The 23,315-nt window shown below is 42.0% G+C and overlaps 5 protein-coding genes across 6 annotated transcripts; 4 read left to right on the forward strand and 1 right to left on the reverse strand.

Annotated features, from left to right (window-relative positions):
- The first annotated feature begins 1,324 nt into the window (after positions 1-1,324).
- Positions 1,325-2,208, forward strand: LOC106648495 (ankyrin repeat and protein kinase domain-containing protein 1-like). Its single transcript, XM_014365421.1, has 3 exons — positions 1,325-1,595; positions 1,689-1,837; positions 1,912-2,208. The coding sequence occupies exons 1-3, from the start codon at positions 1,325-1,327 to the stop codon at positions 2,206-2,208; spliced, it is 717 nt and encodes a 238-aa protein (XP_014220907.1).
- A 3,229-nt stretch (positions 2,209-5,437) lies between these two features.
- Positions 5,438-6,709, forward strand: LOC106648496 (ankyrin-1-like). Its single transcript, XM_014365422.1, has one exon. It carries the CDS (start codon positions 5,438-5,440, stop codon positions 6,707-6,709), a length of 1,272 nt encoding a protein of 423 aa, XP_014220908.1.
- A 263-nt stretch (positions 6,710-6,972) lies between these two features.
- LOC106648572 lies at positions 6,973-10,360 on the reverse strand. Of its 2 annotated transcripts, none has more exons than XM_014365535.2 (7): positions 10,193-10,360; positions 9,902-10,024; positions 7,697-7,759; positions 7,567-7,626; positions 7,454-7,495; positions 7,288-7,362; positions 6,973-7,195 (listed from the first exon to the last, which is right to left on the reverse strand). In XM_014365535.2, the coding sequence occupies exons 1-7, from the start codon at positions 10,250-10,252 to the stop codon at positions 7,121-7,123; spliced, it is 498 nt and encodes a 165-aa protein (XP_014221021.1). In that variant the 5' UTR covers positions 10,253-10,360; the 3' UTR covers positions 6,973-7,120. The 2 variants fall into 2 exon arrangements, with proteins under 2 accessions (XP_014221021.1, XP_023314239.1); XM_023458471.1 differs by having other exon boundaries at positions 7,567-7,629.
- Positions 10,361-11,788: 1,428 nt separating this feature from the next.
- LOC106648497 (arginine kinase-like) lies at positions 11,789-15,987 on the forward strand. Its single transcript, XM_014365423.2, has 4 exons — positions 11,789-12,181; positions 12,254-12,752; positions 15,056-15,357; positions 15,764-15,987. Exons 1-4 carry the CDS (start codon positions 11,987-11,989, stop codon positions 15,911-15,913), a joined length of 1,146 nt encoding a protein of 381 aa, XP_014220909.1. The 5' UTR covers positions 11,789-11,986; the 3' UTR covers positions 15,914-15,987.
- Positions 15,988-19,611: 3,624 nt separating this feature from the next.
- Positions 19,612-23,104, forward strand: LOC106648542 (lipase 3-like). Its single transcript, XM_014365493.2, has 8 exons — positions 19,612-20,049; positions 20,569-20,767; positions 20,874-20,988; positions 21,316-21,562; positions 21,648-21,803; positions 21,882-21,966; positions 22,053-22,195; positions 22,277-23,104. The coding sequence occupies exons 1-8, from the start codon at positions 19,879-19,881 to the stop codon at positions 22,403-22,405; spliced, it is 1,245 nt and encodes a 414-aa protein (XP_014220979.1). The 5' UTR covers positions 19,612-19,878; the 3' UTR covers positions 22,406-23,104.
- The last annotated feature ends 211 nt before the right edge of the window (positions 23,105-23,315 follow it).

Here is a 23,315-nt window from a genome sequence, read left to right on the forward strand (position 1 = left end):
TCGTTGTTGTAATTTCTCCGACACGACGCACACACACACAAGTGATTTAATTGTTCGGCGCAGTGATTACGTGTCGCGGTAATGCCGCGTGCATCCACCTACGCCTCCGGCAATGCTGCTGCTCTGCTGCAGTGGCGGCGGCGGCGAGTATGCAGTTAGCTCCCTTGTACTTAACAATAATGATAATTTTAACAAGTATTGACTTTGGAGCCTTCGTGAAAGCGGGTCATGACCGAAAGCTCGCAAAACAATATAAAATTTGATTTTTTCAATACGGATTAGTCTAGACGCTGAGGAGTTTTCCGTGGCCGATTGAGGTCCACGCAAACGAAAAATGGTTTCTGACGTATTTTTACTCACTGAATCCAAATATGAAACTTGTTGTTTCGAAAACGTGTTGAAAAAAATGATTAACAATTTTAGTATTAATAATTCATAAAATTGTCTGAAAAGAATCTAAAAAAATGTACACGTATTCCATAACTAATTCTAAGACGTTTTTGTTCTTTGCATTTTTTCGTTTAAGATGTCCCTTTTCGAGCTAAAAAATCGCAATGATTGAAAATGTAACAAATTATCAGACTTTTTGTGTGGGCCTCGTCGCAGAGACCATCTAATTGAAAAGTTATTTCAAATATCTTTTTTTTTACGCGGGCGGCGCATGTGCGATGCGCCACGAGAAGCGCATAGCATAGGCGCTACTAATGTCTCGAGTGAAAGTATTAGACGCGTTCAGTTCGAGCCTTAGTCCCAAGCGGAGTGACAGCAATTAGAACCAAGTTAATTTACTAACCTCTACTTTCAATCTCGCTCATTGGTGCGCGACACTAATTTCTATCGCGACGATCCAATAAGATCCAGTTGTCATCGGGATAATTTTGACAACCCAACGTAGCCAAACGGAGCCACCAAGAAGCTTATCAAAAAGCAGTAATTCACTAGGGAGTCTGTGGGTAACACGTGCGTGCGCGACTACTGTACGGTCACTCGTTCCTGTCACTTGGCGACTGTATCTCTGTCTTTCTCCCACTCGGTGAAAGTTGTAGCCAGGGCCGTAGCCAGAAAATTTTTTCGGGGGGTTTACCCGGGTTACTTATGTAGCTTGGGTTACCATTAACAGAAGGTAAAATCCCAAATTTCGGGGGGGGGGGGGGGGCTGANNNGGGGGGGGGGGGGGGGGGTTCTGACACCCAAATCCCCCGCCCGCTGGCTACGGCCTTGGTTGTAGCAGTTGTCCGTTGCGACGCTGCGAGTGAATCTTGTGAAAAGGAGCAAATATCTCAAATTATAAGCGATTGCATTGGCGTGTATACTGCGCAAAAACATGCCCCAAGTCGATCAAACCCGTTTGGAGAAATTGCAAACCATGCGACGAGCGATTAACTGGGAGATTGAAGAAGAACGTCGCTATTTTTTCCGTCCACTTGATACCTTGGTCAAAAATTGGATGCAGCAACTCCCGAATCTCCGAGACATTTTTCGGCCCGATGAAATCGATTGGCTTCTCAAGGAGTCCGTGTGGAGGCATTCCTCGTCGTTCATTTACTTTGCAATTCGCACCGGCTACAAGGACGAGCCCACGCTAGATCAAGACGGCAAGCCTCTCGTTCGTCGCGCCACTGCAGTGCATCTTCTTTCTATCGCTTCTTCATTCGACGCTGAATTATTCAAAATATACGACAGATTAGACGTGAATTACATCGACGAATCTGGATTAACGCACTATCACGTGGCCTGCAAGCAGGGCCTCCAGGACGTCGTTCGAGGATTCCTCGAGCTCGGCCAGGATCCCAATGGCATCCAGCCAGGAACGGGCGATTCACCGCTGCACTTTGCCGTGAAACACGGATTCAATGGAGTCATCGAACGCTGTTGAGACGAGATGCCGATCCGAATTCGGCCAATGCACAGGGATTGACACCTTTGCACATCATCTACAAGGAGAGCACGGCCAAGATGTTGTTCGAGCTGAGCAATGAGCGGTATCGTCCGGTGCTGGTCGATGCTCGGGACAACGAGGGTTGGACGGCGCTGCACGTGGCTCTCGCCGAAGGCTGCAAGAAGACGGCTGAATTGATGCTGAGACTGGGCGCCGATCCAAATCTAGCCAATGCCGAGGGAGAGACTCCTCTGCACGTGATTTGTGATTTGTCTGACATCGAAAGGCATGGATGGCGTGGCGGAATCGTTCATCAAGGTCTGCGATGACTTGCAGCGGACGGTGCACATCGACGCCCGGGATGGGTTGGGACAGACACCGCTTCAACGGGCCGTGTCGTGTCTTCGGCCGGATGTGGTCCGACTACTACTCGATCGTGGGGCTGATCTGTCGAGCTTCGTTTTCCCGACCGAGAGTCACTTCGACTAGAGATTCAAACCTTGTCCTACTTATACTTTTTATAAATTTAATTATAAATTTAATTTCGAACTGGTGTCTGGCGCTATGGCCGTCGTCGAGTGCCTAGAGGAAAAAGGATACGCCTTGGAACTCGGTAACGTCCTGACGATCATGAAACTGTTCGCTAAGCACGGAGCGTTCGACACGAGCGTCAATCTTGAACTTGACAACAAGAAGTTTACGAGCAAAGCAAAGGAGATAAGGATAATCCCAAATCTGTATCTCTACGATCTAATCCAATTAAAACCAAAAGAGGCAGCGAATCTACTCACATATACGGACTACTACAAGTTTGAGTGCTCGCAAACGTTTAAGGGACTGTATAATCCTCACCACGTCGCTTGTGTCTTGCATCTGTGTGAATTTTTCCGACGCTGGACACTGTATCCTTTCTGGGAGCAAAGCTTGCACTACCGGCTGCCAATTCTCTGCTGTGGCATGATCATCGAGTGGCTGAGTAACAAAGATTTATACCACATTTGCTTGGCGGCCACTACACAAAGCGATGAGAGTAGGGAAAAAATACAATATCAAGTGCAACAAAATTAGCTCGCGAGAGCTAGAAAAGTTCCACTATGAATGCATGCACTATGAATGTCGTAAAAATTAAGAAGGTTCTTTTTTTATTCTGATTATGAAATTAATAACATAAGCAAAAAAGATGATGTTCTATATGGCCCATTAGTATCTTTTTTGATATCTGACGTTGTTAAATGTAACAAATTTTCTGTATCTTTCAAATAAACGAATAAATAAATGAGTATCGATTTTTCTACAAAATAAACAAGTTCAATTAATAATTTCAAATCATTTCAAAAAATCAGCTGTATAAGAACAGCTGTAAGATGTAACATTCATTAACGAACGACTGAAGAACAATTTATCTAAAGCTGAAGCAAATCAACCAATTGAATTATCGTTAAAAAGAAGTTTCACATCTTGCTGCTGCTCTTATAAAATTGAATTTTTTAATTTCCGCCCCACTTCAACCTTAGAAGTAAGGTATACTTAATAACTTGATTACCATGATTTTAATAAAAGAAGATGTTGCAAACAATTGACGTAGGGACAAATGTATGGATTTTCTGAACACTCTAAATGTAATTTTTTGTCAAAGCATGTCCACGTGTTCCCAAATTTTTGCACTAATTGACAAAAACGATACTGCGGCGATGAGACGTGTATCGTTTTTGACCGATTATATCTGTTTACGATGATAATGCTAAAATATTAATGCATACCTGTAGCTTTAGCCTTCCATGTAAACGATCGAATTTGACAGCAGCGTCGGCAGCGAAGGGGAATGGATGCAATCGAGGCGTGCGACGCCTAATTTCCCGTTTTGCCCGAGACGCTGCATTCGGTTGTGCCGCGCGCACAATTTGCCACACTCCGTTCGCTCGATTTACTCTTCGTGCGGCGCGTCTCTGCACAAATTCACGTGGTAGGCTCGTACCTACACACACACACACACACACACACACACACAGCAGCAGCAGCAGCAGAGCTCGACTGTTGAAGCATACCAATACTCGAACGGCGCAGCTCGCTCACGATTAATGCATTCCGTCTGTGCGCGAATTTTGTCGCTCGTGTGTGTGTGTGCAACGGAACCCTATTCCCCCTATATATAAGCTATTATGATGAATTCGTGGCGGTGCTGCTGGTGGCACGTACGGTATATAAAGTAACCCATTGCAAAGTCTCTTTTATCTCTCTTTTTTTCTTTCTGCGTACCTGTAACCAAGTGTTATTTTCGACTGTTGTGCGCTGTTTTTCGAAACGAAATTACAACGATTTTTTGCGTTCGCGCGTACGGTGCGTGTTGTTTTCGTGTGAATTTCTATGCTCTGGCACGACTGTTTGTTTGCGTAAAATGACAAAAAAATGAAGCGACGATACCCGAAAATAAAATACATCTGAAAAAAATAACGTAAAAATTGCACTCGTCATTTGTACAATTTGCAAAGTTATGAAGAGATTTGTGAAAAAAAAACACGTCTAAACTTGATTTCGCGATAAAAAAAAATATACATTATAGAAAATAAAAAGAAGAAAACTGAAGCTCGAGGGCTATCGTGTACAGCAGCGCATGGGACAAATGTCGCCTCTGCTTGGATCTTCAAACTCGTTGCCAAGTACTTTTTTTTCTGCTGAGAGACGCGAGACATTCGAGTGAGAAACGCAAAAAGTTTTTCAACTACACCGAGACATTTTTCAATATGCACGTGCACCTGTAAAATACAACAGAAAAAAAATCAGTCACACGTGCGTACATCGGGTCATTGCATGTAGACATAAGAATAGATTGGAAAATTGAAAAAAATTACCCAGCAAGACCTTTTTTGCGGTAATGGAATAAATAAAATTCTAAAGTAGGTTCCAATGGATCTGCACTTTTTAAAGATCCAAAAAAGATAAATTGTTAAGAATTTGAGTAGTTAAAAATGATGAAATCATCTTCGATTTTCCAAGCACAAGAAGCTGTTCACTCCGCGAATAGTTGGTCGGTCTCGGCACTAAGGGGCCTTCCATTAATTACGTAAGGGTCTTTGGGGGGAGGGGGGGTGTCAAAATTTCTTACTCACCATGTCGTGAGGGGCAGGAAAATCACTTACGTGACGGGGGGAGGGGTCGGAAAAATCAAAAAAACCCCTTACGTAATTAATGGAAGGCCTAAATTGCTGAGAGTCAGCTCGCTCCCCTCCCCTCCGGACTTCGGCACGCAACTCTAAATGACTAGACGAATTGCGCTCGGCGCTCAATCCTTTGTAACGTCAATGCCGTACTATACTATACGTCTGTCTCTCTCTCGCTCGCCTGTTTCATCGTAGCGCTGTGCGTGTTCGTGCGAGTCGCATATTACATTGATCAGTACACGTTACGACGCCGCAGTACAAACGACAAAGTGAGATCACATCTATTGGCAACGAGTGATTTACGTGAAAGAGTAAAAAATATCTCAGATTACAAGCGATTGTTTGTTGCGTGTGAGTGCGCAGAAAGGTGCCCATAACTCGCAGCCAAGCTAGCACGATCATGGAAAATCCACCATCAAAATTAGAAACATTTAGGAAACTACGAAAAAGTGTCAATTGGGAGATTCCACATGAACGAGTTAACCTTCTCTATAAGTTCGACGACTTGATCAAATCTTGGGAGGGACAATTTCCAGATCTTCGAGATGTTTTTAAAAAGGAAGAAATTGACAGGCTTCTCATCGAGGAGTATGAGATGGTCAAAAGTATGGAGTCCAACCCAAGGATGCATTGTAGGCCCAGAAGTTCATCGTTCATAGATTTTGTGATTGAAAACGGTTACAGGGGCGAGTCCGACGTTGGTGGCGACGGCAAACCACTATTACATCGTACCACAGCGGTGCATCTCGCGGCTAAACGCGAGTATTACAGCCTCGTTGCTGATCTATTTCGAGTATACGACAGATACGACTTGAATTATTTCGATGATATGGGCTTGACGCACTTCCACGTGGCCTGCATGACTGGCTGCGACCAAGTCGTGAAGAGATTTCTCGAAGTCGGACAGGATCCGAATTGCCTCGACTACCTAACGGGCGATTCGCCGCTGCACTTGGCACTGAAACATGGCCACAAAAAAGTGACGGAATTATTGTTGAGAAATGGCGCCAATCCCAATTTGGCTAACGACGAGGGACTAACTCCTCTGCACTTCATTTGCCAGAATTCTAAAAAGAATCAATTCGAATGTGAAAGTGAAGCTGTTGAGTTGATGAATCTATTTTTCACGATCAACGACGAAAGACATCAGCCGGTGCAGGTCGATGCGAAGAACCAATTGGGTCTAACACCGATTCAATGGGCTGTGGCGAATCTCTTGCCGGTCGCGATCGATGTACTCGTGGATCATGGGGCTGATCTGTCTGAATTCGTTGTCCCCAGGGCGAGTCACCTCTTCGAGGTATCGAAACTTCACGAAATTGATCATGCGATGGATTTTAAATTGAACCTAACGTCTTGCCTCCTGGCCGTCGTCGGGTATCTGGAGAAAAATGGATACCAGCTGAAACGAAGCGATGCCGCGACGATCATGACATTATTTGCTAAGCATAAATTGTTTGAGAACTCAGAACATTGGCGCGAAGAAGATCATCTGTGCGAGAAATTGTCCAGAGATTTTTTTCGACGATGGGCACTGGATTCTTTCTTGAAGCTGACGCGCTACAAGTTGCCGATTCTCTGCTGCAGACTGATCATCGACGAATCGTTCAAGAACAAAGATTTATGGTATATTTTCTTGGCGGCAAAGGATCAGAGTTCTCAATGTCGATAAGCATTTTTTCAGTATGATTTAATATTTTCAGTTTTTTTTAATTTCAACTTTGAAAGAATCAAGGGAAAAAAGTTGTTCGTTTGTAATTATAAAGTAACATTAAAATGATAATTTGACCACTGACATTTTTCCATTATTTATTATTCCTATATGTTTGCTAATTATTTCACTTACGCAAAATAAAATTAATTTTAAAATTTGAGTGATTTTTTAAGTATATTTAAAGGTCTTCGTTTTATTGTTTTTCGAAAACGTACGGGAATATAAACTAAGACTTTCCGGAAAATTTACGATGTCTATCTAGGTTTGGCATTTCTCAATGATTTATTTTTTTAATTTCATTAATTTTTCTGATAAAAAAGGTTGAAACATTTTGAAAACAATATAATCGTTACTAATTCGCAGCATTACCTAGATGAACTCCGTTTTTTGTAGAGACGAATCGAAATTATAAATATCTCTGTGTGATTTTGAGCCGGATTTTTCCTTGAAAATAAATTAAATTGAATAAAATGCAAAATTTGGGTTACTAGAAATCATTGAGTTATTTTTAAAAAGAAGTGGAGGGAAATTTTTACCGATGGTTGCAGAAGCTCGAAAATGCTGTTCATTCGGCTATTCAACATGTCAATTTCCATTTGTTCCTTCAGTAGCTGTGTTATTGGATAAAAAGTATCGACGTAAAAAAACGATTCGAAATTCAATTAGTCGATTAGAAAAATGTCGATTTAGTTGTTCACTTACGACTTTTTGCGTTTTGTCGAGAAATACGCCCGCCTGCATGAGCTGCAAAGTTAGCAACGATAATTCGATTATCATTTCAATTAATTTTCAATCGTCGCTTGGAAAATACTCACGTGTTTGTTGATACAAACGTATCCAGGTTTCAACTGCTGCACACTGTCTTGAGTGGGGACCTTCTGACAACGACAGACTTTCATGCTTGTAACGTTTAGACAAAAAAAAACTCGATCGTAACGATATTACCTTCTCTACGCTGCCACGAAGATCGTTGTACCTCTTGACGTTGACCAAGAAGATCGACCAGCTCTGCAATACAAAGCAAAGCAGCAACTGAATAAGAAAACTCGATCGAAAGGATGAAATTTTTCTCATTTACTTTTAAATAGCTAATCGTTAAAAAAAGGTATATTGCACTCGAGCGAGACACAGAGAAGCGTGAATTAATCCCGAAAGATTTTCCAGCGAAGAGAGGCAATTCCAGGCTAGTCGCACGAGATCATGTGCTATATTACTTTTTAAAAATGCAGTCTGACACATTCACGTATACATAGACGAGAGAAGAAATCTCTCTCTCTCTCTGCCCCCTCGCATACGCAATTTTGCATACTGCGTACATATATACGAAGAGGCGATGCGCACACCGACACACGGCGATGGCGCGATAAGAGGCCGTATATAAAAAGGCCGAGTTTTTTGGAAAAAAAGACGAAGAAGAAAAAGAAGAAAAATCTCTCACCGCGCGCGCAATATAACATCGGCCTTCCACCCCCGCAACATTGCACACGTGTGCAGGTGCGGTTATACGTGTATGTGTGCAGTGCTGCGGCCTTTTCATAGCAGCAGCAGCACAGACCAGGTAGTTGTTGACACACATATGCTGCTGTGTTGCATACGTCTACAGCAGCGATGCAAGCAGCAGCAGTCGCAACAGCAGCATATAAAAGGGCTGGCGTATTAAAGTTTCCATTGCTCTGCCTCTCTCTCTTTCTCTCTCTCTCTCTCGTGATGTATGAAACTCTTCTTTTTTTAAACTTGCCTCAATTTTTTCGTCGAGGTGTGCTTGCTGCTGCTGCTGCTGCTGCTGCTGCCACCGGCTTTTCTTTGTTGTTCATCCATATATACAGCAGCAGCAGCCCCCAGAGTTCATTCAGCGCGGCTTGATGATTTTGCTGAACACTGAATAGCTTATAAACGTCGCCCGGCCTCGTGTGCATCGCCGCACGCACGGTTAAACTCGCGCGCCGCTGCTGTTGCTCCCGTTGTCTATACCACTACCACGCTACCACGAGAGGGATTATACGTGTGTTTGCGTTTGCAACAGCAGGCCAAGTGTTATTCGAACGCTTTGTAAATCTAATATTTTGCAATGACAGATAAAAAAACTGTGTCTTTTACTGCCTTCAATTTTCCATAATTGTTGCTGCGCTGACTTTTGTGAGCCGATGTTTTCAATTTAACGACTCCTGTGTCTGCGAATGCACAATGTGTGTGTTTTTTGCAGTCTCTCGAAAGATCCAATTATATGAGTTTCGCCACTTTGGACCAAGGCGATACGATTTTGCTTTTTTTTCTCTCTCTCTTTCTTTTCCAAAATAAAACTATTCTCTAAAGTTTAATCAAGATCTCTTATTCTCATGCGAGAGAGAAAAGGGGGGCAGTGGCGAGCTCGTTAGAATTTCAAGTTTTTATCAGCGCGAGCGCAATATTTGCAAAATTTCTTTATTTCTCTAATTGCCATTGTGGAAACTTGGAATAATAGTTTTTCATTACTCTCCTCCTCCTACTCCTCCTACTCCTCCTACTCCTCTGTGCGATTGCGGAAGAGAGCTTTTGCAGCAGCGGAAAAAAAGAGAACCTTTTTTGAAGATTGCGGAGAATTCAAGAAAGCGTGCTCGATATCGATCTCTCTCTCTTTCTCTGTGCACACGCATACATATACTCGAACAAAGAAAACTATCCCGCGCGTGCGAGAGGCAGTAGTACGAGTATCGACAAAGTATCGCGTGTATTACACACGTTGTATGTATGTACAGCGCAAGATGAAGAAAAAAATTGTCGTCGTCGTCGTCGTTGCATCCGAGCGCACGAGATGTGCACACAAGTCGACCTAGTTTTATCGCAAAACGAGATACTGCATTCGCTTGTGTATATTAATTAGAGTTTCGAGTATTTTGTCGCTTCTTTTTTTTCCTCGCCCTCCTCACGTTCGCTGGTTGTGCAACGACAACAAAAAAAAAAAAAAATAAATAAAAAGAAGCAAGAAGAAAACGAGGGGCTCTGTGTGCAGGTTGCAAAGTGTCTCCTAGGTCATTTGCTGTTCTGCACGTCACATTTAATTGACACACAAAAGGGTGCTGGGCTCCGATGCACGTTGGGCCTTCCGCAAGAGCGACGATGACGACGTCGTTTACCGATCGATTTTCATGATTCTTCCGTAGCTATACTTACTGTCGTCGTGTACACGAGAACCAGAAGAACGAGCAGACAGGTGATGGCCGTCAGCGGGCCGCAGTACGGCCCGAAATGGAATATCTCTCGGAAGTATCGATCCGTCAGCAGGTAGTTGTAAACCTGAGGCAAAAACATCGTTTCATCTCAAAAGTTGTCGCTTTGCAGTGCACGACGACGATGCCGAGCGAAAATTAATTTCACTCGTGCGCACTCGAAAGCCTCTGACCCTCGCGTATCGTTATTTACGAGTGCTTTTGCGAGCTTGCGATCTCGCGAAATATATCTCACCAATGTTCGCCAACTGAAGCCCTGATTCCGGTAATATTTGTGCAAACGGTTGTCGTCCATGATACTTGACTCACGGCGCGAGATCTCGTCGATGTGATATAATTTTTTTTAACGAAAAATTTTGAACTCTTTTCTAGCCTGTGGGAATAATTTATTATCGCGTACTCACGTCATGACGCGTCTGTTATAAATAAACAAATAGACGTTGAAGGTTATGACGGTCCATCGTCGTTTATATAGCCCTACGCTAATTGTTATTATACCCAATATTGGCTGCTACATCAAGCGCAAAACTCTCGTCTCGCCTCGGCAATTAATAACTTGATTTCGGGATTTAGTCGACGTTTATTCGCGATATGTTAATGATTGATATCCAATTAATTTTACGTATGTATTGTGTCTTTACGGAATCCATTATTTTCATATATCTCGTATATATTAATCAATTTTGACAGAGAAGAGAGCACACGCGTTTATGACGAAAAAAATATGTATATGAAAATAAATAAGCTTACGAACTTTTATGACGAGTGCTCGCACGTGTGACATTTTTTAACCGTATTTATTGGAATTGACTCGGGCGATTAAGTGCAAAAATAAAAATAATGTATTATTATGAATCTACTGTCGTCAAAGTTGACAAGAATCGTCGTGTACATCGAATGTACACGATGCACGAGTTTTTTTCTGGCTTTTTTTTTATCTAACGACAGCTCGATCGATCTTACAACGTTTTACATCGAAAGTGCGCACGAGAAAAATAGCGCGGCATCCGACACAAGCACGCGACAATTTTTACGTACACCTGTAAAAACTCGATGTGACTTTGCTCGGTAGAAATTCGACACCGCTTCATCTTGTCTCGTGCTTTTTTTCAGTCGAGCTTTTTATATTCGAGCTTTAATTCGAGTGTAATTTCATAATTGCGATGTTTTTCCACTGCATTATATACGGGTTCGACTGGTGTAAGACTGATGACAGCTGTGTCTTCGATTGCATCTAAAGCAGTGCGCGCGTGCGAATATTTCAAAAGAATATACAAACGAGAAAGAAAAAAGACGCGCAGTATGTCGCCTAGATGATGTATTGTAACTTCCGGTTGGCTGCCTCGTTCGAGCTAATATGTATGTGTGTGTGAGTGCGTCTGCACGTGCACACATTATTTACGTAGGGATGCACAAGAGAAAAATGATTTCCTTTTTTCACGTCATTATTGTTTCAAATATAGGCGTGTGGGGGAGAAGGAAAAAAAAGTGTCACCTCGTGTGTAATGAGATGAACGCGCTCGTGAATCGAACGACATTAAATGTATACGTGGGTTGATACGTGGGTATACAAATACACCATAAAATAAGCTTTCTTTATTCAAAGAGCCGCACACAGAGAAGTTCTATCGATCGAAGAGCATAACTGTGAAAAAAATACAAATTTACTTGTATTTCTATTTCGTGCAAGTTTTGTGGACAGTCGCTCGAGACCCCATGCGATATTTGCAAAAACATCGTTCGAATCGATGCGCGAAAAGTCGGATGAATTTTTTTTTTTTTTTTTATATACAGTTCGAGCGAGTCGAGCGACTTTTCGGCGTTCGTCTGTTTTTATCGAAAAAAAAATACATCGATCGAAAAACACGCGAGCCTCTACGAGGGGAGACACACAGGGACGGCAGCGGCGGTCGCGTACGCATTTCGTGCTAACCTTTCGGCCGCATAACATCCTAAATTTTCAAGTCTCCTCGTAACCTCAAAAGATTAAAACTTACTGAAAAAATTTTGAAACCTTATCGTTAGAATCATGAGTCGCAACGGAGCTTTGTCGAGATGCGAGAAGAGAAAGTGCAAATGCACCAAGGACAAGGGACAGGACCAGGAAAAAGTCCGCAATCAGAAGATGAAGAAGATGGCCTGCGAGTACGAGAAATTCCTCACGAAGGACAGCAAGTCGCTGCTGAAAAAATACCTGACTCGCGACCTTTACGAGCGCATCAAGGTACATCGACTACAATGAAAAACGACGCCCGACTTTTTGTCTATAATCGCGTTGTGTGCATGTGCATCACAGGAAAACTTCACCCGTTTGAACGGCACCCTGCTCGACTGCGCCCAGTCGGGCCTGACCCATCCCGAGTCCAACGTGGGCCTCTACGCCTGCGACCAGCACGCCTACAAGGTGTTCGCCGAGCTCTTCGACGCCGTCATCTCGGACTATCACGTGGGCTTCTGCAAGAACGACGTCCACCCGCCGAGCAACTGGGGCGACCCGGCCAAGCTGCCCAGCATCGACCCCGAGTCCAAGTACGTCATCTCGACGAGGGTGCGCTGCGCCAGGTCCGTCTGCGGCTATCCCTTCTGTCCGCTCATGACCGAGCAGGACTACCTGGAGATACAGGAGAAGCTCAAGTGCGCCTTCAGAACGAAGCAGGCCGAGCTGAATTGCGAGTACTACGGCCTGGACAAGATGACCGAGGAGCAGCGCCAGCAGCTGGTCGCCGATCACTTCCTCTTTAGGAACGACGACAAGATCCTCGAGGACGCCAACGCCTATCAGTTCTGGCCGAAAGGTATAAAAACTAGGGGGGCCTACGCATGCGTTTATTTTTTTTTCTTTTGTTTATAAACGCGATGAAATTCTCGCGAGTATTAATTGGCCGCGCTCCTATCGCGAGAGGCAATAAATCATCGCTTACGTGAATCTCCACGATATTTCGTTGTATCGAGTGCAAAGGTCTCCGGAGACATTATCGTCTCTTAACTCCTCGCGCTTTTATATTCAACTGAAGTAGCAATAAATTTTAGATTTCTCTCTCTCTCTCTAATGCTCTCTCGCGAAACTTTGGGCTCGCTGAATAATGACTGACTTTTTATTATTTATCTTTTCCGCTTTGCGCGTATGGCAATTAAGAAAAAAATTGATTGTTTCATTCATTCGTTTTTGCAATCTAAACTTTCTTCAACGATTTTTTGAAACGACGGTCGTTAAATTGAGCAGCTGAATGATAAAAAGACCTCACGCAATAACGCGAACGTTTTCTTTTGTATAAATTTGTTGTTTTCCATCGATAGATGTATCAAAGGGTTTCAGAGAGAGAGAGAGAGAGACGCAACGGGGATGCAGATAATAACGAGCTTAAGCCAAGCGTATATAGCTCGACTTAATTGAACGGAAAGATGTAAAACTTTTGCTCCCGGCTTAACTCTCTCTCTCTCTTTCGCCGTCCGCCCCCCAGCCGAAGAAAGCTATAAACTTTTTGTATTGTTTGTGCTTTGGCCACGGCTGTTTCGTAAATTAATATCTCTAATTACTTTTAAAGTGCGTTTCCTTTCTGATGCTGATAAGGTAGATTAAACTCGGGGGTAAGAAATTCTCTCTTTCTCTACGTTTTAATGGATAAGATTATTCCTCGGCAACTGATAATTCATAATACTTAACAAACTAAACGTTGGCAAAGCTTACCCTCCAAGGTCATCGAAGGAAGAAAACTCGACGAGCGATTTTCGCTATCTCGCGCGGAGAATGCCTTTGATTTGCTTTAATTCTGTTGTCATCTCCGTAATCGTGCTATTTTTATTTATAAAATCGTTCGTGAAAAATATCAGTGAGAGGGACAAATATTTAAAAGTTAAAGCGCCCAACGTGTATTTCTTTTCAAAGAAGATCTATCATTCTGGAAGCGATCGAAGCTTTTCCGCGCGACGAGGAAAAAATCCACGAGTTTTTCTTATGAAACTCTGTATATAACTATACGATCGTATCCATTATCCGATCATCGCTTCACTGTCTCTTTTCCGCTCCTCGAGAGAGAGCTCCGGTCGACTTTTCTTTTCTCTCGATTACAAGAGAGAGAGAGAGAGAGAGAGAGAGAAAAAAGCATCCACTAACCGGAAAATCGGCAAATCGCTACGAGTAATTGGATTCGAAAGCTTCATACATACAAGGAGAATCACCGCCGAGCGTACGCGCGCGCGCGCACACGCTTATCAAAAAAGCATAAAGGCAAAAACACAGAGACGTAAAGCTTTTGTGCGGCAGCCGCAAAATCTCTTCTAGTGATTTATGCGTATTGGGTGATTTTGACCCGTAAAATGAATTAAATTTTAATTTGTATTTGAAAAGTTGCGTATGTTTATTTAAAGAGTGCAAAAGTGATTATTTAAAAATAAAGTTTTAATTTAAATTTCGATTATTTTTAAGCGATTATTTCTATTTTCGTCTCGCGCTTGATTAATTTTAATGCATCAATATTATTTTCTTATAATTAATCGATATCGTCTGTTTTAAAAGCAAATTGATTATTTTTCACAACCGAGACTTTTTCTAATTTATCCCCATACAAGTTTAAAAGCAAATATTTGAACATCTCTCCGCCTAAAAAACGCGAGTAATCATCATCGCCAGGCCGTGTCATTAGTGAATTTTCCCAAAGCAGCAGCGATTTCGTAGCTAGCTCTATTCATCCCGACAGTTTCCTCCTTTTTGGTCTCTTTCTGGGGAAACTCGGCTTCCATTCTCTTCAATCTTAATCGCTCTCATTTTTTTTTTATCTTAAATTTTTAAATATTCAATCAAGCTGAGTAGGTGCCAGTGTTCTCTCTCTCTCTCTTGGCTCTTGGTGAATATCCGAGGGCAGGCAGGCGGGCGCGCGCGCGTACACGAGCAGCAGCGCGATACGATAAACTGAAACGCAACATTGATTGCCAAGTCTCTTCTTCGTCCAAGAGCATTCCGTCACGTGCACTTTGTTTCATTAAACTCTCTCTCTCTCTCTCTCTCTCTAACTCTGGAAGAGCAGCACATTATCATTTTGCTTAAATATCTCATAGTTGTGTTGCGTTCTTATGTTTTTTTTTCGTCGTACTCTCTCAGGTCGAGGAATCTTTCATAATCCCGAAAAGAAGCTGCTGGCTTGGTGCTGCGAGGAGGACCATCTGAGGCTCATATCGATGGAGAAGGGCAACGATCTGCGCGGCGTCTACGGCCGCCTCAAGAACGCCATTGGCGTGCTCGAGTCGCAGGTGCAGTTCAGCCACGACGATCGCCTCGGCTATCTGACCTTTTGCCCGACGAATCTCGGCACGACCATCCGAGCCTCGGTGCACATCAAGCTGCCCAAGCTCGCCAAGGACATGGACAACTTCAAGAACATCGCCAAACAATACAGTTTACAAGTAAGCCGAGTATTTTCGACAAAGATGCTCGACGACGATTGCCTAAGAAACTTGCGCGCGATGATATTGGACTTTTTCCCCGATTATTTATAATCATTAATTATTTTTTTCTTTACGAGCTAGTGAATCTCTACGATTGCGCAATAAACTTTAATCGTCATTACGTTGCTTTACATAATGGGCATAATTCTAACATTAAAGTCGATAAAATTAATAAAAAAAGTCATAATCGCGGCTACATTACACATTCTCGTGCGTGATCGATTTGCGTCAATTCATCCATTGCTATTAAGCTCCCTCATGCCATGCGCGCGCGCTCGGGTTTAAAAAATCGCGGCCACTCTGTCATCCAAGGAAAGGCTAAAAAAAAATTGACCCCCTTCTTCTTCTTTTTTTATTTTCAAAGGTACGAGGCACCGGGGGCGAGCACACCGAGAGCGTCGGCGGCGTCTACGACGTCAGCAACATCAGGCGCCTGGGCCTGACCGAATTCGACGTGCTCATGGAAATGAGCCAAGGCCTCAACAAGCTCATTCAGGAAGAAGAAAAATTGTAATGATATCATGTGTCAAATATTTGTTTTGCACGAAATGCTAATATAATGGTTATATAAATATAAAAAAGAAACGAATGAACCGCACACACCGCAGCGTTCGTTACTCTTTTCCCCCAGTTCTTCTCTGCGCGATACACGATAATTTGCACGATGAACTCACGCGCGGCATAAAAAGAAAAGAAGAAACGGTTCGATAAAATGCAACTTCAACTGAAAATAGCTCCTCCACAAACTTGTAAGAATAGGTGTTCGAATTACTTTGCATTTTTTTTCTCGTTATTGAAAAAAAAAGCTACTTTGTATCGGTTGCGATTTTGTGCGGTTGACCGGGCAATAACGAGCAAGTGAGAAATTAATATTCATCTCGATTAAAATAAAATCGACAGTCTAAATCAAAACTTCCACTCGATCTCGTCGGATGAGAAATTTATTGAATTTCGAGCGTTGCTGACCGTCTGTGATGTAAGGCAATTTTAGAACGTGATTCACGATAAAAATAGTCTCTCTTCACGCTAGGCTACCGAAATGCAGTCAAAATATAAACTTTTATCGAAAAAGCTATCGCTAATGACCCGCGCCGCCCGAAAATCGTATTATCTTCGATACGAAATAAAAAAAAAATTCACAAATTATAGTAGCAGCCGCGTGCGACAGCTACACACGATCTTCAATTGTCATTCTTGTTGTTGCACTTTTTTATCGGTTATAAATTTTTTTTTTTCTTTTCGGCAGAAGAAAAACGAATTATTTTCGTTATTTATATCAAGCGATTTATTTCAGGATAATTAGCTCTCGACAATGTTTGAAATGTTTACTTTCTTATCTTCGTTGATAAATTCACATACACAATTATTATTTCGCGCAGAATGTAATGGGAATTTAATCTGCATCATCGGGTTTTTGTTTAATTTTATTTTTAATTCAACCGCGAACGAAGATCGTATCAATTTTGACAATTATTGTATGTGTGCTCGGTGAAAAAAAAACTCATACGTTTCGTACAATTTTATTACATAGAATTTTTTTCGAACACACTCTCGAACGAGCGTAATTCTGACCCAAAGTCTAATTAAATGGAGCGCTCGTTCGTGCGGACTCGAACTGTACGCGCGGAAATTTTGCAGTTACATCAAAAGAGCATTAAGAGCGCCCACGGTGTTATGTAATAAATGAATTTTAATTGATAATAAGCACCGAAAACTTTATTCCGTATTACGGAACTTTTGAATGTGTGTGTGTGGCCGTAATGCAAATGCTACGTTTTGAAAATACGTCCACTCTCGGGAAAGAAAGATGCACTCGCGCGATATTTCGAATAAATACGATCGTTAACTGTCATTCATGCACTTGATAAATGATAATGTAACTGAAAAACTCTTGAGTGATTACGTGCGATTGTACGAGAGTAAGCAATAAAAAGAACGTTGTTATTTTCTCTTCGACTGTGAATGAAAAATTGCTCGTAATAGATGTTTTACTACATTCTATCGAGTATTGGGCGCCTCAACACGTGTATCTCGATACCAGCGAGAGAGCACGTGTATAGTAACTTCTCTCGAGCATTTTTCCTCATTTTCACCCAAGAGCGACTTGAAGAAAAAAAAATGTCAGCGATATTGACGAAAACCGATTATTACTAGTTTTTTTTTCAACTCTCCGCAGTAGCTCCTACGTCATTTTGTGCTGTGCCGATAAAAATTACACTATACACTTGCCTCCACGTGAGTCACACGCGTTAATATGGCAATAGAGCTGCCGCGCGATTCGAGACGAAAAATCTCGTAATTCGGAGATAACACGTGTGGTGAGTCGATATAGCGAGAGGTTTTTTCTCTCAAAGTTTATATAGTTTATTGACCCGTTCGCACCTTCTTGGCGCGCAAGTACTCGCGCATTCGAGTGTATAGGTGAAAAAACGGAGCAATTACAGCGTACATCGATGCGGGCGACAAAGTTTCGGTCAAAATATCCTTTTGATGTTTATTTACGAGGTATAGAGGAGAGAACACGCGACGTTCCTCATCTTAAAATAAGAATGATGTATCGGATACGAAATGTATTGTTAGTCTTGTCTGGTCGGACGTTGTATAAGCAGATTCCTTAAGAAGCAGTGGGGAGCAAAAAAAATTTTTTTCATTTTGAATAAATTAAAATGGACGCGTGCGCCGGGGCCGGACAGACGCCGCAAAGAAAGAGCGTATAGGATCTATACTCGGTGGAAAGTAAAGGAGGCTGTTTATATGCGCGTCGGCAGTAGCAGCCGAGATATACCAGTCGTTGACACTATAAATAATAATAAAGTTCAGCCGGAGAAGAGGCGCACATGCAGTCGTCGAGTCGAGTCGCGATTGATGACGATGATTAGCGCAGTAACAGCAGCTGTTATCGTCGTCGTCTTCGTCATCATCATCGAGGCACATCGACGATCGAGGTCGCACGCGCGCCTCGATTTACATTGTATTTTCTCACACACATTCTCTCCATGTGCACTGGTAGCAGCAGCGGATCGATTGGCGGATGTCGAGATCGTTCGCGTATAGATGCGCACGTGCCGCGGCACATCGCTCAGGAGCGACGACATCGCCTATATAATATGAATGAGATAGATTCGCACAAGCGCATTATGTACGAGTGCGCATCGCGGACAGAGATAGGACGATATTTTTGCAGTCGAGGCATCTCCTCTCGCGTGGCCGATTACTTACTGCATTACGCATTATATTATATGTCGAGGCAAAACATCAAACGGAAAAATTACTGACACTGATCGCCGATTACTTACTTACTTACTTACTTACTTACTTACTTACTTACTGCTGCGTGTGGCGTTATAATTACGAAATTACGCAAGACCTCGTGGCGCGCGAGGCAGTAGCAAAAACAGTAATGAGACACATTGGCGAGTTTACCCCGGCTCGACCTATAGATAATTATTATTATTAAAAAAAAAAATGCCTCGTGTGCAGTGTCCACAGCTATTAAAGTATATCAAAGTAACGATATCGGCGAGCCGCTCGAATTGCACTAACGTAGACCCGCATATAATTATCCACATTCGATACCGGCTCGTACTGCTCTCGGCTCGGAGTGACACCTATATGATATTTTAAGTTCGTTTAGCGAACGGGCCTACCTTCTCTTATACCGATTCTCTTCGATATAGGAACGCGCGCGGGCGATAATGAACTTTTTTTCTTTTCTTTTTTTTTTCTTATCTTTGCGAGTCTCTGTTTTCTGCCGTGGCAGCCGCACGTGGACTCGAGAAAAGGAGCCAAACGGCAAAGACCGGATAGACCGTCGCGAAAGCACATACGAGAATGAGAGAGAGAGAGAGAGGAGGGCAAAGAGAGAGAGAGACAAACATTTGAGAGGGGGTAATGCGTTCGCACGCGTGTGTATATCTCTCATCCACACGCGCCGCCAGCAGCAGCACGTTGGTACTATACACCACTGTGTGACTTTATAACATACACACATCTATGTAAATATCGACGCACACATTAAATATGTATTAACGCACACTCACACGCACGTCAAGAGGGAGAGTGAAGAGCATAGAGAGAGAGAGAGATACATTATAATACAAAATATTATGATCGTTACGGATCGCGCGCGCGGGGCAGTGGCAACAAGTTCCGACTTTATAACGACTCGACGTGTTGTATAAATTTTCAATAGTATTTAAGAGTGTCAGCTGTGCTGCTGGGGTGCTCTCTCTCTCTCTCTATCTTTCTGCTTCTGTGCTGTGTGCTTCGGCGTGCCGTGACCAAAACACGTCCGAAAATCAAAACATTGCCTCTCGCCGCCGAGATCGGTCAGTCAGTCAGTCAGCCGCGTGCGAGTAAGTCGTGTCCATAGCCGTCGTCGTCGTCGTCGTCGTCGTAGTCGTCCCACCCCAAGGAGGAAAATTTTATTACTTTTTTGACAAAAATTGATCGCTTGCGTGGGCCGATCCGCAAATCAACATGAAACTCACTGTATTGAATTGGTTCGTGTTTCCCGCGATGGGACTAGTGTGGTCGATGACCGTGCCGATTTTCAACCACTTTTATTGCGCCGACATGCCCATCGAGCACGTGACCGAGATGATGGATCCTCAGGATTGGGACTCCGACACCTATCAAATGATCAATTTTGTGAGTTACATATTTTCATCAACATTTTTTGCTTTTTTTATGCTGAATCAAGCTTCCCCGAATTTTTTGAATTTTTTAAATTTCGAGCCATCGCCTCGCGCGTAAAGAGCGCGAGAACTGGGCTACACGTGTCGACATTTAAATGATCTCCGTCTGCGAGCATTGCGTTACATGTAACTGTTAATTCGTCTCGTATGCTAAAACGGACCGAGACTCTCTTGGTGTTATTTATGGGTTTAAATAAGTTTCCATAGTCCACGCGCGCGAATTACGTTCGCAGATGACTTATCGCGCCGACCGAGACACAATGATGTCCAGTTTATATTTAAGCCAATAATAACGATACGGATCTGGCGTTTTTGGTAAAAGTACGAAGCAAATAATTATCGGCCCCGTTCGAGTCGCAAAGAAGTCAACAGATTACTTCAAGATGAAGCGCGTATACTTTGTATAACGATCGTCGATATTACGATTATTATCTTTAATTTTGAACCCTTCGAAATCGGGGAAAATTTGCAGATCGGCTTGGCGGAAAATTATGGTTACACGGCCGAGGAGTACAAAGTGACGACGAAAGATGGCTATATATTGACGCTGCACAGAATCAGCGGCAGCCCATCGAGCCCCAAAGCTCCCGGGAAACCGGCCGTCTATTTGCAGCACGGCATTCTGCTGTCGTCCGACAGTTGGATCCTCATGGGTCCCGAAAAGGATCTTGGTAAGTTTTGGGACCTTTCCCTCTTTTCTCTTTTATTTTCACTACTCCTCGTGTAGAACTTAGAGAGGCTGACCTTCGATCGATTTTTTTTTTTTTTTTGTTAAAGCATTTTTACTCGCTGACCAAGGCAAGGACGTGTGGCTTGGAAATACTCGTGGAAATACGTATTCTCGGGCTCATGTCAAACTGGACCCGGCCGAAGAGCAATTTTGGGAATTCAGGTCAGTGAACGAATATTGCCATAAAATTATCCTCGCCAATTTAATATGCATCAAATTTTAATTCGAAAAAGCAAAACTATTTTCAAAGCCTGACGAGCAATTGAATCGATATCGTTTTGCCACATAAATTTAAAAACCAACGAAATATTTAAGGTCTAGACATTGAGATGTAATTCTATTTATTTCGTTTGGATATCAGTCTCGTTATTAGAAACATTACAGTTATTAATTTCATTGTAACGAAAAAACGACCAAACAGTCGTTATAACTCATGATGGGAAAAATTAAATTAAACAATCATTTGAAAATTTTTTTCCCCGATTACAGCTATCACGAGATGGGTATCTACGACTTACCAGCCATAATTGACACGATACTCGACATGACTGACTCGCAAAAGCTCGAGTATTACGGCTACTCGATGGGCACGACGATAAGTTACGTATTGTTGTCCCAGCGCCCGGAATACAATCAGAAAATCAGCAAAATGTACCACATAGCTCCGGTAGCGAAGTGGGGCTCGACTCTGAAAAGCATGCTCAAAGTCATGGATGTGATATTCGACGCGCTGAAGGTTTTTACACATTTTACGATCGTTGCACAATTTTTATTCCTCGTTAATTCGGTCAAATAAATCAAATTTTTGCCTCTGTCGACAGGAATTTATTACGTTCTTTAAATTTCAACAATTGCTACCCCAATCAGCGATGGCGGCTGAACTGGGTAAAAAACAGTGCGACGAGAGTAGCTTCTTTCAACCAATCTGCTTTACATTGTTTTCAACTATTGGACTCGATAAAAGTAGATTCAATCAGGTAATACATTTTTTTTCAAATAATTTTTTTTCTTTTCGACAAAATAAAAATTAATAAATGATTCGTTTCTGATTTCAGACACTGCTACCTCATGTAATGAAGCATTTCCCAGCTGGAGTTTCCAAGTATACCGTCTATCATTATAATCAGAATTATAATACTCGTGAGTTGATATTAAATTAATGTTTACTATCTTGATTATCATTTTAATGATTTCTTATAAATACGTTGCATTATTATTTACTTCAGATAAATTTGCGGCATATGACTACGGCGTGGGAATAAATCTTAAAAAGTATGGTACGGCCAAGCCGCCAAAATATGATTTGTCCAAGGTTAAGGTACCAGTTACCATTTGGTATGCCGATAACGACGACATCGCCTACCCAGACGTAAGTATTTACAATGAAAATGTTAAATGACTAAGAGATCAAGAATTGAAGAATTAATTAATTTTTTTGTTCTTGTTGCAGAATGTCTTCAGTTTGGCCAAAGAATTACCAAATGTTATAGATGTTAACAAAGTTGACGACCCGAAGTTCAATCACTTCGACTTTTTATGGGCTACTGACGTCAGACAACTCGTCTACAACAAGCTGTGATATATATAATTGTATATATATATACTTTCGATGAGAGCCAAAAGACTTGATTTTAAATTTCATTTAAAAACTTGTTAAAAAATTGTACATATCAGTATTTATTTTAAATATACAGTGAATATAGCCTGCTCTGAAAGGATTAAATCCAATACATATCAACAACGAGACATTAGGATTTCTTAAAGCTCTGTTGTCCATATGTAAGTTTCAGATTAATAGCAGGTTGATATACACTATATTTACTTGTATATATAAAAAAACTAGCCTTATTTAGCTAAATTTTCTATTTTATCCAATCTGACAGTTTTATGAATTACAAGCAGTGTGTAGTTTTCGAGTATAGTTACGTCTAGATATTATATAGTTGAATACGCACCTACAAGGATGTAAAGTATAAGTGTGGTTGTTTCTTTGTAAATCGAAACGAAGTTTGAGATGGACAAATGTGCAATGTTTTAGCGCTTGATAATTTATCTTCCTTAATAATTGTGAATAATTTGTTTCTCGTTTGCTTGAAAGGAGACGATCAAACTCTCGAGTATGAACATTGTCGGCTTTCACAGCTCGAGCATCGACGAAAAAACTGTGTTTATATAGGATAAAATATTTTTAGAAAATTTCGTACGCGAATGGCTCAAAGAGCGAAATTGTGAATTTTAACGAAGGAATAAATAGTTTTCTTTTTTCGATACACAAAAAGTTTATCTGTTGATTATTTTGCAAAAACATCACCCCTCGAATTCGAATAACTTGTAACAAGTTGTAAATATGGAAATGTCTTTTGTTCCGATAGCAGCTCTCGACACGTGCAGCAGCAATTAATAATTATGACATACATCTGCAGCATCACACACGTGTTAGCACTCGGAGCAGTAAAAGTGGCTCGCATTCACTTGTCATTCCACGAATT

The sequence above is a fragment of the Trichogramma pretiosum genome, unplaced genomic scaffold (genome assembly GCF_000599845.2).
Source record: "Trichogramma pretiosum strain Unisexual culture from Peru unplaced genomic scaffold, Tpre_2.0 scaffold69, whole genome shotgun sequence".
NCBI lineage: Eukaryota > Metazoa > Arthropoda > Insecta > Hymenoptera > Trichogrammatidae > Trichogramma > Trichogramma pretiosum.